The sequence below is a fragment of the Thamnophis elegans genome, chromosome 12 (assembly GCF_009769535.1).
Source record: "Thamnophis elegans isolate rThaEle1 chromosome 12, rThaEle1.pri, whole genome shotgun sequence".
NCBI lineage: Eukaryota > Metazoa > Chordata > Lepidosauria > Squamata > Colubridae > Thamnophis > Thamnophis elegans.
This window is the reverse complement of record NC_045552.1, coordinates 40,192,540-40,208,769: the sequence shown is the minus strand read 5'-3', so window position 1 is coordinate 40,208,769 and position 16,230 is coordinate 40,192,540. Positions and strand designations below refer to the sequence as shown.

The 16,230-nt window shown below is 45.5% G+C and overlaps 1 protein-coding gene across 1 annotated transcript in view; it reads left to right on the top strand.

The window, feature by feature from the left end:
- Positions 1-4,868: 4,868 nt before the first annotated feature.
- The window catches only part of TMEM164 (transmembrane protein 164), a 46,744-nt gene continuing 35,382 nt past the window's right edge, over positions 4,869-16,230 (top strand). Inside the window, exons 1-2 of the mRNA XM_032228309.1 lie at positions 4,869-5,063; positions 5,590-6,128. Of these exons, the coding sequence (XP_032084200.1) occupies positions 5,685-6,128 (444 nt within the window). The 5' untranslated portion in view covers positions 4,869-5,063; positions 5,590-5,684. The remainder of the gene's footprint in view (positions 5,064-5,589; positions 6,129-16,230) is intronic.

The following is a 16,230-nucleotide window of genomic DNA, read 5'->3' as shown; positions in this document are numbered from 1 at the left end:
CGCTATCCGAAGACATCTCTGTGGTCATGTGGCCGGCATGACTCAACACCAAAGGCACATGGAACGCTGTAACCTTCCCACCAAAGGTGATTCCTATTTCTCTACTTGCATTTTTACATGCTTTCGAACTGCTAGGTTAGCAGAAGCTGGGACAAGTAATGGAGCTCACTTTGTTATGCGGTGCTAGGAATTCAAACTGCTGGTCTTTCTGATCGATAAGCTCAGCATCTTAGCCACTGAGCCACCAAGTCCCTCTATTCAAACAAGTGGCTCTCCCCCAAATAGTTCCGAAGTACCCAAATGCAAACATTTTCACTTGTTATTTAACTTGCAATTCTCGAGAATTCACTCTTGGGGACCTTCAAAGATTAGAGCATCAGGAAAGATGTCAGTTATCTTGGCTCTTAATGTATTTGTGATAAAGTTGATAATATAGTTCAGTGTTTCTCAACCTTGGCAACTTGAAGATGTCCGGACTTCAACTCCCAGGTTGAGAAACACTGATATAGTTATTTTGTCGTTAGCTCAAATGGCTCTCTAGATTTGGTTATCTTTGTGGAGATGAAGGTAGCTTAATTTTGTGGTCTGGGATTGGGAAACATTGGAGAGGAGAATTTATTATAGGCTATTGTAGAAGGAATGGGAATAAATTGAAAATCTGCTACCCTTTGATCCGAAGCTGCAAAGATGCTTCAGAGGCCTCACAGCCTGTTGAAATGTTCTTAAAGCCTGCAATATTAGCACAATACTGGGAAAGAGATACATGACCAATGAGATTGACCAATGAGGTACTAGGAAGGAAGAGAAGGATAATAGTAAAAATAAAATAGCAAGAGTGACTTATGGCCATTTTTCACACTTACGACCATTGCAGCATCCCCGTGGTCATGCAATCAAAATTCTGACACTTGGCAACTGATTCATGACGATTGCAGTGTCCTAGGCTCATGTTGATGATCCCTTTTGCGACCATCCGACAAGCAAACTCAACGGGGAAGCCAAATTCAGTTAACAACTGTGTTACTGACTTAACAACTCCAAAGATTCCCTTGACACCTGTGGCAAGAAAGGTGGCAAAATGGGGCAAAACTCACTTAACAACTGACTCACTTAGCAACAGAAATTTGCAACATGTCACTTTTACTATTTTACTTTTACTATTAATCTTTTCTTCCTTCCTAGTACCTATCTCCTTCCACTTATAACTAGAGCCACTTGCTTGTATCTTTACAATTTATATTGTTTGTTTCCTAGTACGATTTGATTGCTTATTAGTATCCTATGACTATCTCTTGAGAGACCGCCTCCTGCCAATTACCTCCCTGAGGCCTATATATATAGGCCTCCTCCGGATTCCATCTGCCGGTCAATGTTGGCTGGCGACTCCCCGGGAGAGGGCCTTCTCTGTTGCTGCTCTGGCCCTATGGAACGATCTCCCCGTGGAGATCCGGACTCTTACTACCCTTCCGGCCTTCCGCAAAGCGACCAAGACCTGGCTATTCCGGCAGGCCTGGGGCTGTTGAAATTGCCCCACCCTCAATTGTGAATGTTGTGATCTCTTAATGTTGTCTTGTTTTTGTTTGTCCTTCCCTCCCCGTTTTTTACTGTAAGCCGCCCTGAGTCTCTTTGAGAGTGGGCGGCATACAAATTAAATCAATCAATCAATCAATCAATCAATCAAATCAATCAATCTAAGTGTTGTATCTTGAAGAATGTATTCTATTTTATTTTTCTTCATGTCCACTGAGAGCATCTGCACCAAAGACAAATTTCTTGATTGTGTCCAATCCCACTTGGCCAATAAAGAATTCTATTCTATTCTCAGTTCCTTTGTAACTTTGAACGGTCACTAAATGAACAGTTGTAAGTCAAAGACTACTTGTACAGTGGAAGGTTAGAAAGACTAAATATCTAACTTAGAGGTGGGGTTTTGCCGATTTGGCCCGGATTGGGTGAACTGGTAGTGGTGGTGGTGGGAGGCTGAGCCCACCCACCCAGACGCTTTTGCGCATGTGCAGAAGTGTTGGGTGCGAGCGCATGAGCAAACTGGTAGTAAAAAAAAATGGAAACCCACCACTGCTCTAACTACTGAGCAAAAATGGGTGGGGTGACAAAAATCCAAGCGAAGCGGTCTTAAGAAGTGGAGAAGCCCCTGCATTTTTAGTAGCTTATTATCCTCAATCGTTCCAATGAGCGGATGAAGCAAACGACAAATAAAAAGGCACAAAATGTTCTCTAGCTGGCAACGGATTGTTTCTACAAGTTCTTCCGTGTTGACATAAAGGAGTTTTCAGACCTTCAGTGAAGGATTTTCTGCTCGTTGGCATGAAAGAAAGCAATGCAGCTTGGTAATGATTTTGCAGCAAAGGTCAGAGGGCATTTTAATTAGTCAGCAATCACCGCATTGTTAAGCAGCCAATCCCTATGGGTGAAAAATCTGTCTGTCCATCTATCCATCATCTTCTTCAAGGAAGTGTGAGAGCTGCCTGGACATGCTTCTGCAATTTCCTAGGCAAGACTTCCAATGTGGCTTGCCCCGGTCTTCTTCCTACGGCTGAGAGTCACGGGTGCAAACGCCCAACTGGCTTTGTGCCTAAAGCGGAACTAGAACTCACAGTCTCCCAGTTTCTAACCTGGTGCCTTAAACAGTAGACCAGTAGGGTTCAACCTTGGCAACTTTTAAGACCTGTGGACCGAGACCCAAATTTCCCAGGAACTGCCACTCCTGCATTAGATTAAACTGGTGGTCTCCATTCCTCCATCAGCTTTGGGCGCTGAACTTAATTCTGATGAAGAATGAAATCTGACTTAATTAGAATGAGATGAGTAAATTCATCTTCTCAAATTGGACCAATTCTGACCAGCTGTTTCATCCAATATCTTTAACCTTAAATGGTCTAGTGTGGACCTTTCCTAAGAGGACTGTAAGGGGGTGTGCATGAGCGCACCAGCGTGCCTACCATCCCTGTTCTACTGTCCCCATTTATTCGTACCCATTTCCTGTGTTCATGTCCATGTTTATATTTATACCAGTTATCTCGTACATGTTTGACAAACTAAACAAACAAAGAAATTTTAAAAAAGGGACCCTCCTTAAGAGCAATCTCCGAGCTAAGCTCATGTCCAAAGTCCCCCATTATGGCCTCTGACTGGATGAAGGACCTGTTGCCTTGCATACAATGCTGCATGACTACTCCACCTAACCCCAGGCAGGGATGTTTAATGCACCCTGGGGAGGGAAAAGAGGGCTCAGCTACCACAAGAAGGTATCGCCTATGCGCTCAGCTGCGTTCAGCTCTTGCTGAAGTCAATCCCTGCAGGCAGAAAACTTGCAGCTCAGCTGGAGTAAACCAAAGTTATTTCCTCCACACCTTGTAGGTTTCCTGGGCGACGGCACCACCGTTTTCAATGGCCCAGGGTCCCTGCGTGCAGAAAGCGGGCACCAGTAAGGCGAGGAGAAGCCTCGGGCGCCACGCCTGCTGCATTTCATACAAAACCTTTGCTAGACCAATTCTCGAATACAGCTCGTCTGTCTGGAATCTGCACTGCATATCGGACATTAATACAATTGAGCGAGTCGGGAGGTATTTCACGAGAAGAGTCCTCCACTCCTCTGCTTGCAACAGAATACCCTACACCTGAGATGGTGAATATATGTCATGTGTGCCACAGCGGGTGGCACGCAGAACCCTCTGCAGGCATGAGAGCCATTGCCACATCTGTGGGTGAAATGAGGACCCAGACTGTGGGGGGCAATATGCTGACTCTGTAAACCGCTTAGAGAGGGCTGAAAGCCCTATGAAGCGGTATGTAAGTCTAACTGCTATTGCTATTGCTATCTCAGCTCCCACTGTCCAGTTGATTTTCATGTCTGTGCAGTGCACGGGGGTGGCGGCATAGCCTTTCCCTGCAGCCTGTTTTTGCTCCCAGGAGGCTGCAGGGAGGCCTACTAGGCCCAAAATGTGTGGGGGAGTGGGGAGGTGCGGGGGGGGGGGGGTTGTGAGCACATGTGCAGGGAATGGGGCTCATGGGTGTGTGTGTGTCACACTCACATTGCATTATGGGTACGGGTGTACTTTCGGCACCCAACGACAAAAAAGATTAGCCATTACTGCCCTACACCACCAGGCTTGATATTTTGGGCCTGGACAACTTAGAACTATGCTGCCTGTGGTGGGACTTAAGCGTAATACACAAAATTATCTGTTATAATGTCCTACCAGTCAACAACTACTTCAACTTCAACGACAACAATACACAAGCACACAATAGATACAAACTGAATGTAAACCATAGCAAACTCAATTGCAGAAAATAAGACTCCAGCAACAGACTGGTCAACGCCTGGAATGTGTTACCTGACTCTGTGGTTTCCTCCCCAAACCCTCAAAACTTTAACTTTAAACGGTCTCCTGCCGATCTCACACTATTCCTAAGAGGCTGCAGGTTGCCTACCGTTCCTGTCTTAATATTCCTCTTAATTTGTATCCACTTCGTGTCTTCAAAATCATGTTTGCACTTGTATCTGTTGGCTTAAACACGCTTAAAAGAAATGGAATCGAAATGAAATGTCCACGTGCAGCGGAGGCCCCACTTCCCCCTCCTCTCCCTTTCCGTCCCCGTGGAATCCGACGGGCGAGCCTGGCTCCGCCGCTGCCAGCAGCCCCAAGCCGGGCTACGCGGGGGCGAAAGCGCCCTCCCTGCCCGGCTGCCTTTCCCCGAGCTGCCAGCTTGCCCCGCGCGTTGAAGGTGGGGCGAGTGGGCGCAGCCAGCCCCGCTCCCCTCGGGAGCAGCCGCGCAAGTGCGGCCGCCTCCAGCCCTCCCAAAGAGCCGCCTTCCGAGAAGGCGGAGCGGGCCGCCCCGGCGCAGCCAATCTCCGGAGCCCCGGCCGCTGCTCCGACCGAACCCAGCGCGTCGGCGGGGGATGCTGCTCGGCTGGCGGGGCCAAGGCAGGGCGCGGGCGGCGCGGGCACATTGTTGCGTCCCTGCTGAGTTCCGGGCGGCGGCGGGCTAGTCCCCGCCGCGGCTGCAGCTCGACGGGGCTGGGAAGGCAGAGCGCGGCGGTGGGTTCCCGATCCCCGCTTGGCTGGGGGGGCGGCGAGGCCAGAGGAAACGCGCGGGGGGGTGGGGGGAGGGAGGGAGGGCGAGCCTGGGCAGGGGGCTCCCTCCCCCTCTTCCCTTCCCCTCCAGAGAGGGAGAGTTGGGGAAGACCTTCCTTGTCCCGTCCCCCCCGCAGATATGGCAGGGACACAGGTGGTTTTTTCCTCTCCTCCTTTTTCCCCCGCCCTCCCCAAGTGTCCTCCCTCGCAGGGGCGTCGTGCAAAGGCAGACTCCGCCCCAGTCACTTCATCAGCCGGCAAGCGCCAGAGAGTTTGGACAGCTGCTTCTGTGAGCTGGCTGGCTGGGGGTGAGCCCGCCTTAGTGGGGTTCTTGTGGTGCTTGCATGGCCTGGGATTTGGGGGGGGGGGAGCGAGGGGAGGGGTTGTCCAGGCGGTTGCAAACTGGCCAAAGTGGTGTTAGCCAGCTGTGGGGCAGGAGATTAAGGAAGGCTCATTAGCTAAATTGTGTTTTTGCTTCTTTCCTTACCAGGTTCTGCTCTTGGGGTCTTCTCAGTGCCCCCTCCGCCTCTCCTGGGTCCCCAAAGGGGCCAGGCAGTCTGTGGAGGAAGGCATCCTGACTGTTTGATGGTTCGCCCCCTGAACGGTGTCCTGGCTTTGAGCTTCTCTAACTCGCCCCTGCTGCCTCCCAGCTCGGGAGGGACCATGAGCCGCTACAGCTTCTCCAACCTGATGGACTGGATGTATGGCGGGGTGGACCCCAGCTTCGAAGGCAACGGGGGCCACGAGTGCGCTGCCTTCCTCCCTTGGGAGCAGCGTCTGCTGGAGAGCCTGGTCTTCACCGCGGTGGGAGTGCTGGAGATCCTGGTCTCTTTGAGGAAGATCAGGAGGTCCATGACCCAGGAAGCTGCTGAGCTCTTGGCTCAGTCCCGGGTCAAGGAGGAAAGTTGGGGCAAAAACCTCCTGCTGGTGACCTTCTGCCTGACCTTTGGACTTGAAGTGGGATTCAAATTTGCCACCAGGACGGTCATCTACTTGTTGAACCCGTGCCACGTGGTTACGATGATGCAGGTAATGAACTGTCTTCCTCCAGATAGTTGGAACTACCAGTAGAAGATAATATTTGTAGCTCAGGGTTGAACTGGAGGGATCCTTTTTTTTTTTGTAAATGTTTTTTTTTCTTTTTTCCCTTTTAAAACAAAATTTCATCATTCATTAATCAGTGTGTTGTCTGAGTACAAATTTTTTTGGGGTCATCATAGTTATAGCTTACCACCAAATTCTTTATATTCTTATTTTTACGTCACAGCTTAACATATCTCCTGTTATAACATTTTTCTTCCTAAATTATTTAATTTTATGCATTTTATCCATATTCATCTTTTAACCGATGATAAAATAACCCCTATATATTATAATAATTGGATTCTTCCTTTCCTTTAATTGCTAATGTTAATCTGCTCGTTTCTGCACAATCTAATATTTTCTTAATCACATTTTCATCTTTTGGGAGTTCTCCAGCTTTCCAATCTTTTTGCAACCTGGGGGGGGGGGGTTTCCTTGATACTCTCCGAGCTTGGTGGTTTTCTTGCAGATGTTTCCTATCCAGCTGGGTTACGCGAACCTCTGCAAGAAAACCGGCAAACTCAGCACCAAAGGAGCCCAAGGTTTGTACTACAACTACCATCAGCCACAGCTATCTAGGCGACCTCAGGATGGTCAAGGCTGTTTGAAAGAGGGAAAAGGCCTTTTGTATCCATAGAGGAGGCTGTTTTTCTTTTAGCCAATAGTTCTTTTTTGCATTCCCTTCTTTTTATCCGTGCCAAATTTTGCTTTGCAACTGTGTCTCTCCTTAGCAGAGGTGAGACTGGCTGAAAGAACAAACCCAGCATTCAAATACTTGAAAGAATCCAAATCTCTTTTCTGGTCTCTTAAAAGACCACAAGGTTGGTGCCAATGGAGTCTGCTGGGGAGGCTCTTTCAGGACCAATCTGTGGGCTGGCTTCTCTCCCCCTCTTCCCCGGTCAAATGAGGAACCTAGGAATGTGAGTTGAATGCTACCAGCTGTTTTTGTGTTGGTGGGGAGTAGTTTTAAGCAGAGGCTGGACAGACACTTGTTTGAAACCGTATAGGATCTCCTGCTTGAGTCTGGGGTTGGAGTAGAACAGGGTCCGCAGAAAAATTATTTGCATTTTTTATATTGCACTAAATCAGGGGTCCTCAAATTATGGCCCCTGGGCCGGATATGTGTTGCTGCAGAGACTCTCCCACTTTGGGGTCTTTTTGTGTGTGTGGGGGGGAAGAAATTCTGACTTGGGGTCTGCTTCAGCCTCCTTATGGGGGGCTTTTGGGCAAAGGCTGAAGGAAAGCTCGGTTGGTGGTGAAGAGCGGGAGGGCCTCGTTCCAGTGGGACTGCATCATGGCTTGGAACATCTCAGCCAGCTGAGGCTCCAGGTGCTGATACCTGGCCTTGCACTCCCACAGGTCTTCCCTCTGCTTGGAAAGCCTATGCTGGTAGGGGAGGGGAGGGGGTGCTCCCTAGAAGGAAGCAGAACGTAGGGAGTGGGTCAGAGTGAAACACCAGCTGTAATTTTAATTTCCATTCAGACTTCAAATTAATTTTAAATCCCGTTAACATAATTACTGGCCCGATGTTTAATTATTTCTCCATTTTGCCGGGTGAAAATGACAGTGTGGGTGGCGGTTGTAAGTAGCCTTTTGGAGACCCTCAAGAGATGTTAAGATTAGTTTCAGAAGAGGTGGAATACCCAGAGCTGCTTTTTCAAAAGGCAACTGGACTTTTGGTTTTCTTTGAAGAGGTTTTGCTTCTCATCCAAGAAGCTTCTTCGGTTCTGAAGAGAAGGAACTCTGAAGAAGCTTCTTGAATGAGGAGCGAAAGGTCTTCAAGGAAAAAACAAAGTCCAGTTGCCTTTTGAAAAAACAGCTTTGGGACAACCATGACCTGGATGATTGAAAATCATGGGAAGCAGAATAGTGCTCCATTGCTCTGGGGAAGGAGAGCTGGCAGATGTCTATGGAGATTCTCAGTCATCCAGGTCATGGTTGTCCCCAAAACAAAGGCAACTTCCTTTCTTGATTTTTTTTCTTGGAAAACGTTTCGCTTCTCATCAAGAAGCTTCTTCAGTTCAGCAGGTGGACTTGCTTGTTTTTATCTAGTTTTCCTAGCTTTTCTTTAAGTAAGGTGGCCACTGGAAGTTTACACTTTGACCAGCTGCAAGTTCAGTCACCTTTCTGTTTTCCAGTGGGGAATGTATAAAATCCAGAGCGTACACGTTTGGCCAAATAATTTCCAGTGGTCCAATCTTCAGTGTAGTTGTTTGTCAGCTTTCAGTCATTGCTACCAGGTGCACAAAACCAAACAGAACTCAAAAGGGAGATCTGTGGAAAAGGACACAAAGTTAAACAAGCTTTGAGTTTGTTTTAGTCTTAACTTGGTGATAGTGATTAGGACTGGGCTGGGAAGAAAGTGTTGTGACCGAGGCTTCCCAAGAGCATGAAGCAAACTCCTGCTCCCAACAAAAAAACCCTTTTTAAAATCTACTGTGAATTCTGCTCATTCACATCCAGTAAAATCTTTCAAGGGAGGATTTACAGTCACAGACCTTCTCTGGCTTGGAGAGCTGCCAGGCTGATATCTGCAAAACCTGGCAAGGAATCTCAAAGAGTCATGAACCAATTGAACAAACTAATTGTCTCCTGCAAACTCCACTCCCCCTTCACTGCTCTTTTATTTCCTCTGGGAGTGGCCATTCATGGTCCACCTGTGGCCTTCCTCCCAAGTCGGCCCCTGTTCTTTAGCTGCTCCCTTCATCTGACAACTCTGTGCATGTGCACACTGGGAACCTGCTCCAGCTGTTCATCTGCCTCACTGATGTCTGACTCTGAAGGCATCTGATAACTGGCATATGGCTCTGGCCCCCTCTCTGCCCCCGACACAGAGCCCTCGTCAGAGCCTTCCCCAGACTCCAGGACTGGCCCATGTTCCTCATTGTCCGAATCTGCTGCCAGTTCTGCTGGCGGGCCACAACAGAAAGTGACACAAGGACAAAAAAAGGCAGGGAAACCAGGAAGATTAAATTCTGGGGTCTGGAGGCATTGAGACTGCAGTGAAATATAAGAAGGTTGGTCACCCCACACTGGATAGTGGCCTTCCAATCTCATTTTTGGGGTCACCAGAGCTACTCCCCACCACCCTTGCTGCAATTTGGTGAGTAAGTGTCCTCACCACTCTCCATAAGACTACTCACTTTAAATGGTGTGATGTTTTACTATTTTACTAGAAATCATGATTTTGCAGAGAGTGAGCCAAATTACATTGGACTAGTGCATTGCTCTGGACAATTGAGCAGCATAGATTACTTAGACCAGTGATGGCTAACCTTTTCTGGTCTGAACCCCAAAGATTCAATGCTTGCCCCCTGCCGTCTGCCCCCCGCGCAGCAGAGACCCAAAAACCAGCTGGCTGGCGGGAGCCACATGTGCATGCGCAGAGGAGCTGAGCTGGGGCGATGGCTTGCGTGCCCGCAGAGTGGGCTTTGAATGCCACCTGTGGCCTGCATGCCATAGGTTTGCCATCACAGACCTAGACAGTTTTTTCAATTATTTTGAAGATTGTGATGTGTCTATTAATCCGAACTAAAAATAGATGCTCTTGAAAAAAGTTTATGAAAATTCTCCCTCCCTTCCCCCATTTCTGCCAAAGGAGCATTTATGGTGGAGACCAGTTATCCAACTTTGGTGATTTCTTGATGTGCAGATAGCACTTCCGATAGTAATGGTTCTATGGGGGAATTCTGAGAGTCAAAGGTCAAACATCTGGATGTGGCCAAGCCTTAGCAACAAGGCAAGGGGATTGAGTTTTGAGACTACCGATCCCATAATTGCTTGGCATTGGTCCTGTTTAAGAATAGAATAGAATTCTTTATTGTCCAAGTGTGATTGGACACACAAGGAATTTGTCTTTGGTGCAGATGCTCTTAGTGGACATAAAAAGACAAGATACATTCATCAAGAATCATAAGGTACAACACTTAATGATAGCCATAGGGTACAAATAATCATATTAGGGTGCAAGCAACAAAATTACAGTCATACAGTCATAACGTGGGAGGAGAAGACTGATGGGAGTTGAAATCCAACAGATTCAAGAGAGTCAAAGATGGTTCTGCCACTGGTGTAGATAATGCTACTAGCAAACTGGAAGCCCATTAATAAAGCTCATTGATGGGGCCCTCAGATGTTGATGAATTCCAGGTGCCAGGAAGCTCATCTACAAAATTAAGACAATGGTGGGTTGTTACCATAATCCATAGTTAGTCACCCCCCCTATAATTCTAGCACTTCATGGTTTTTCTTAAAATCTTTTATGAAGATAAGAATGTTTTTACGGCATGCATCCTTCATCCAGCACCATTACTGGACCTTCAGTGACTCTTTCCAAAGATAATTATTTCTAGCAATTTCATTGGGAGAATAACATTCTTTCTCATTGTTTTTTTAAATTTAAAACAAAGACATTTTTTGGGGGGAAAAAGTTAAGATAATCCCTGAAAATAGACAATTAATGCTCCATTTAACCTTAATAAGAGACACTGAGCAGAATATATTGAGTTGTTTTCATGATACTAAAAAAGAAATGTATTTTTTTTGAGCTTAGTAACAAAATCTGTGCTACATTGTTATTTATAAATGTTTAAAAACAAGCAAAAAAAAGGGGGGGGGGAACCAGCCTTAAAAATAACATAGGTAAATGATTTAATTTGTTACTTCCCCTTTTTCACCCTCTAATCAGTTTTGCAGAACTTCCTGCTGATGTATATTTTAGAAACCAGACTTTAGGTGACTCTATTTATCTTACTGTGCAATACATAATAACAGCATAATGCTTTTGTTTTTCTTAATGTTTGCCACGAAGGCCCAAGCTCTTTGAAACAAATCAAATACATTTGCTAAAGCCAGAAAAAAAATACATTGTTAGTAATAACAAGAAACTGAATGCATGGTAAAAATCTACAGGTAGTCCTTATGGCCACAATTGAGCCTGAGACTTCTGTTGCTAAGGGAAACATTTGTTGAGTTTTGGTCCATTTTACAACCTTTCTTGCCTCAATTGTTAATTGAACCACTGCAGTTGTTAAATGAGTCACATGGTTGTTAAGTGAATCTGGCTTCCCTTTGCTTGGCTATGGGGAGGCTGCAATGGTTGTAAGTGTGAAAAATGGTCGTAAGTCCCCTTTTTAGCACCATTGTAACTTCAAATAGTCCCTAAATGAAATGTTGTTAGATGAGGACTATTTGCACTACCAGCAAAGAAAATGAAAAGCAACATTGACCCTAACCAGAGACAATTTCAGCGGTCGCTTAAAAGTTATTGAAAGAACTCAGATTGACCTGGGGAGATTTGAAACTGACTAGCAGAGAACTAAGGTTAGATATTGTGCAAGTAACAGATAGGATTATATGAACAAACAGGATGCATTTTTGTTGAATAGTGTTGCTTGATGTTAACTAGAGTTTGTTGTCTGACTTCACTAAGCTGTCAATGCTCGATGCTGTTCAACTGCCCTTAAATGTCATGTCATAGGGTTGATGGTGACCTCAGAGGTCATCTGGCAGAACCCCCTTCTTGATGCAGGATCATTGCATTGGCTTCCTTCAGTCTCAAAAGACTATGGTGTTCTGGAAAGAGGTCAAAGCTGGAGTGTCCTCTGCAGAGCACGAGGCCTGGGTAGATTAATATGGGGGACAGACTGTTACCCAAGCAGCAGATCCCCCCTCTCCACATTGCTGAAATAGTCCAATGGAACTGCACAGCCGATTGTTCCAGTTGCATCGCAGGAGTTACCAGAACGTGGTTGTACACAGTCACAAACTGCTTCCGGGACTCTATCTCTGGATTTTGCCTGGAGGTTGACTCCTGAAGCCTTTTCCAGTAGTGGATAGAGCCACAAGGCAGTGGAGGTTTGTAATCAGAGTTTCCCTTCTCCTAGAAGATGGCTCTGCCGCTTGATCTGCCGTTGGGGCGTAGAGCCCTCTTCTGCCTTCAAAATCCTTGACCGTCTTCTCCTGTAACCCTGGAAAGGGGCCCTTACAAGGTGCTCTCAGCCGCGCCAACTGGACCAAGGTTTTTTAAGAAGGTGTTACTCCTCCATCACTCACACTTAGTCCTCGCTTGGGACAGGCAGAGCCTAGCCAAGGTTTTTTAAGAAGGTGTTACTCCTCCATCACTCACACTTAGTCCTCGCTTGTGACAGGCAGAGCCTGGCTTCCCAAACGTTGGGCCCAGAATGGCGGGGTTAATGCAGGATCACTGCACAGCCATTTGAGTGTGATGGCTGTAAGCCTCCTGCTCCTGAACAGGAAGTTGGACTAGGAAGTCCCTTCCAACCTTCTGCTTCTATGTTCTACGATTCAATCTGCTATGTTCTTTCTAAACAGCTTCTGATGCTCGTGAGATAACCAAATCTCACCCTGAATCTTTTGTGTTTTCACCCTGAACTCTCAGAAGCTTCGGGCTTTCTTGTCATTCTTCATTTTTCTCCCTTGCAAAAACACGATTGCTCCAAGGTTGTGACGTTGCGTAACATTGTGCAAGCGGGCCCCATGTTTGAACAGGTTGCTGATTCCTAGCTTAGTGGGATATGTTAACTTCCCCATGCAGCCACATTCTGTACAGCTGACCTTAAAATGGGTAAAATTTATATTTCACTGAACACATTTCTCACTTAGCAACATAAATTTTGGGCTCAGTTGTCATCATGAGTTGAGGACTACCTGTACTAATTGTTCATCCAGCCAGCCTTTGAAGAGTCTTGGCACACAAATATTTCCCTCACCGCTGTCAAACTATTCACTAAGGCTGCATTACTATTCCTATTAGCCTTCTCATCATTCCTATCACCCATCTCCTCCCATTTATGACTGCAGGACTGTAATTTTGTGGCTTGTATCCTTATGATTTATATTGATATTGATTGTTTCCTGATTGCTTATTTGTACCCTATGACTATCATTAGGTGTTGTACCTTATGATTCTTCACGAATGTATCTTGTCTTTTTATGTCCACTGAGAGCATCTGCACCATAGACAAATTCCTTGTGTGTCCAATCACACTTGGCCAATAAAGAATTCTATTCTATTCCAATATTTATTCTATTCTATTCTATTCTATTCTATTCTATTCTATTCTATTCTATTCTATTCTAGTCTAGTCTAGTCTAGTCTAGTCTAGTCTAGTCTAGTCTAGTCTAGCAAGATAGGGGTGTTTTCTTGTCATATCCCAACTTTTCAACTCTGTCATCGGCAGATTAGTTTCCCTGAAGCTGCTTTTCAAACTGTGAGGCTGAAGTCTGTGAGGAAAGCAATAACGTAAATGGAATCTGACAGAAACCCCATTCAAGTTGTTGTTTTTGCTCCTCCTCCTCTTCCTCCTCTTCTAAAAATAGGGGAATGAAAAAGGAGGTTGTTATCTTTTGTGAATGCGGCTCTTTACAAAATGTGCCAGGGAAACAACAAAAGACAAAGAGAGAGTCTGTAGGCCCTTAAGAGCTATTGAGTGCTATTCCGAAGCTACCGATGGGCTTTTGCACAGATGTGGATTGCTAGTGTTTTGTAAGGCCTCCCTTTCTACTTTCAGGGAGAACAGCAGTGTGGTTTAGAGTTGCTTGGTTGAAACCAGAATATCAATAAAGGAGAATGTTTGTAGCTCAGGGTTGAAATGAGGGGCCCTTGGGGTTCTCTTGCATGTTTTCTTGCAGATGTTTCATTACCCAAATTAGGTAACATCTCGGTGGGGTGGCTCAGACGCTGAGCTTGGTGGATGTACATAACAGGAATTCCCTTGGTTGGCTTTCTGATGTGCAAACTGATGGCAGAGAGAAATCGAAGGAATTCATCTGCCAGGGCAAGAAGATCTTTTTATATATAGAATCATGAAGTGCGGTGGCTCAGTGACTAAGACCCTGAGCTTGTTGATCAGAAAGGTCGCAGTTTGGCGGTTCGAATCCCTAGCACTGCATAACGGCAGGAACTCCCATTACGTGTCCCAGCTTCTGCCAACCGAGCAGTTTGAAAGCATGTAAAAATGCAAGTAGAAAAAAATAGGGACCACCTTTGGTGGGAAGGTAACAGCGTTCCGTGCACCTTCAGCATTTAGTCATGCTGGCCACATGACCATGGAGACGTCTTCGGACACCGCTGGCTCTTCGGCTTTGAAACGGAGATGAGCAACGCCCCCTAGAATCAGGAATGACTAGCGGGCATGTGCGAGGGGAACCTTTACCTTTACCTTTAGGTAAAATCATCAGTGCTAGTAAGCAGTGGGATTTGCTCTGAATGTATATTTATATTCTAGTGCACGTAACAATGGCATCATGTGATGTATTGGGACTTTTCCCCCCTTTGCTAAACTGGGCGTGGGCATGGCCAGTGCGTGATGCTTCTTGCTCATGGGCCGGGAGTTTGACAGCCCTGTTCTAGTGGCTTGCCCTGTCATTATTGGTGGGTGTAGTCTTAGAGCTGTCATGACAAACCTATGGCAAGCGTGCCAGAGGTGGCATACAAAGCCCTCTCTATAGGCACATGCGCCATCGCCAGCTACTCTTCTAGTTGCTAGTGCATGCCAGCCAGCTGGTCTTTGTGAGCGCGGAGCGCCAGAAAATGGCCCGGAAAACATTTTCAGGTGGTTTTTTGGCCTTTTTCAGGCCGTTTTCTAGGCTGTTTTGAGGCTGTTTTTCACACCATTTTCTGGCGCTCTGGTGCCTGCAAAAGACCAGCATGCACATTCTGATTTGGGCACTCAGTGTTGAAAAATGTTTGGCATCATTGTCTTAGAGGTTCCTTGGTTGGGTTGTTTATTGTTGGCTTCTTTAGCAGTTTCTTCATGGGGGTATTTACTTGATTGTTGGTCTGGTGTTAATCTTGGTGTCCATCTCTGCTCTTCTGGGTGCTGATTGCTGGTGGGGATATGTTTGGATTTTTCTGGTTCTCTTTTTTGGCCTGTTGATTGTCTCTTTTGCATACTCTGTAGGTACTGTTTATTTCTATGTGCCTGTTGATGGCTAATTTGTACCAATACCAGGCTTTAGAAATCCCCTAGCCTACCGGTTTTGGACTTGATTTGGTCTAGGAATATAAAAAGGGCCTCTTGGAAGAGAAGATAGAATTGAGTAGAGTAAAATGGTCCTCTTTTGCAATGTGGGAGACTAGAAAGCCTCTTGGGTGGGAAGAAGAGCTATACAAGATTGAGAAAGGCCTTGTAAGCACCTGGTATTTATCACCTGGTATTTACCTGGCATTTGTAAGTCCTCAACTTACAATCACAATTGGCACCAGAATTTCCATTGCTAAGCAAGGCAGTTGTTAAGTCAACCAATTTTACAAACTCTTTTGTAATGGTTGGTATGTGAATTGCTGCAGTCGTTAAGCAAATCCATTAACTTTGCTTGTCAGATGTTACCTGGAAAGGTGTGCAAATGGCAATCACCTGATCCAGGGATGCTGCAACTATTGTAAATACATGCCAGCTTGCATAAGAAGTTTCCAAGGCTCCATATATTTTAATTTCTTGAGCAAACAGATAAAGTCTTTCATTTAGATCACTGAAATATAATTAGGTCACAATGAGCTGTCTGGAGTAATGCTATATTAATTCAATTAATCAATAAATAAATACATCTTGCAAGATATTATTTGCTTCCAAGATGTCTGAAAATTTAATTTCTGTTGATATTGGTGGGCACGGAGATGTCTTACCTATGTTTGTCCTAGATTCATTTTAATTAAAATTTTAATGAAATAAAAACTTTCATTGCTGATTCTGATGTAACCGCCTTGTGCAATGGAAGTTTTTATTTCATTAAAATTTTAATTAAAATGAATGTATATGTAATGTAATTGCAGCCAGCAGCCTAACAAATTGCAGCTGGTCATTTTCCATTTTTCTCAATGTTTAATCTTATATACCATCTGCTATAGGAGACTAATATTTAGAAACAAGTTTTGAGCAAGAGAGGTGGTGCAGAAGATATGTGGAGTTGTCATTTCCCCTTTTTTGGGGGGAAAGTTCTGCTTTAGACAAAGCACCCAGTCACTGGAACTGCCAGCAAAAATGTAAAAAAAAAAGAGAACCTGCTCAGCTCCGACATTTTAAAA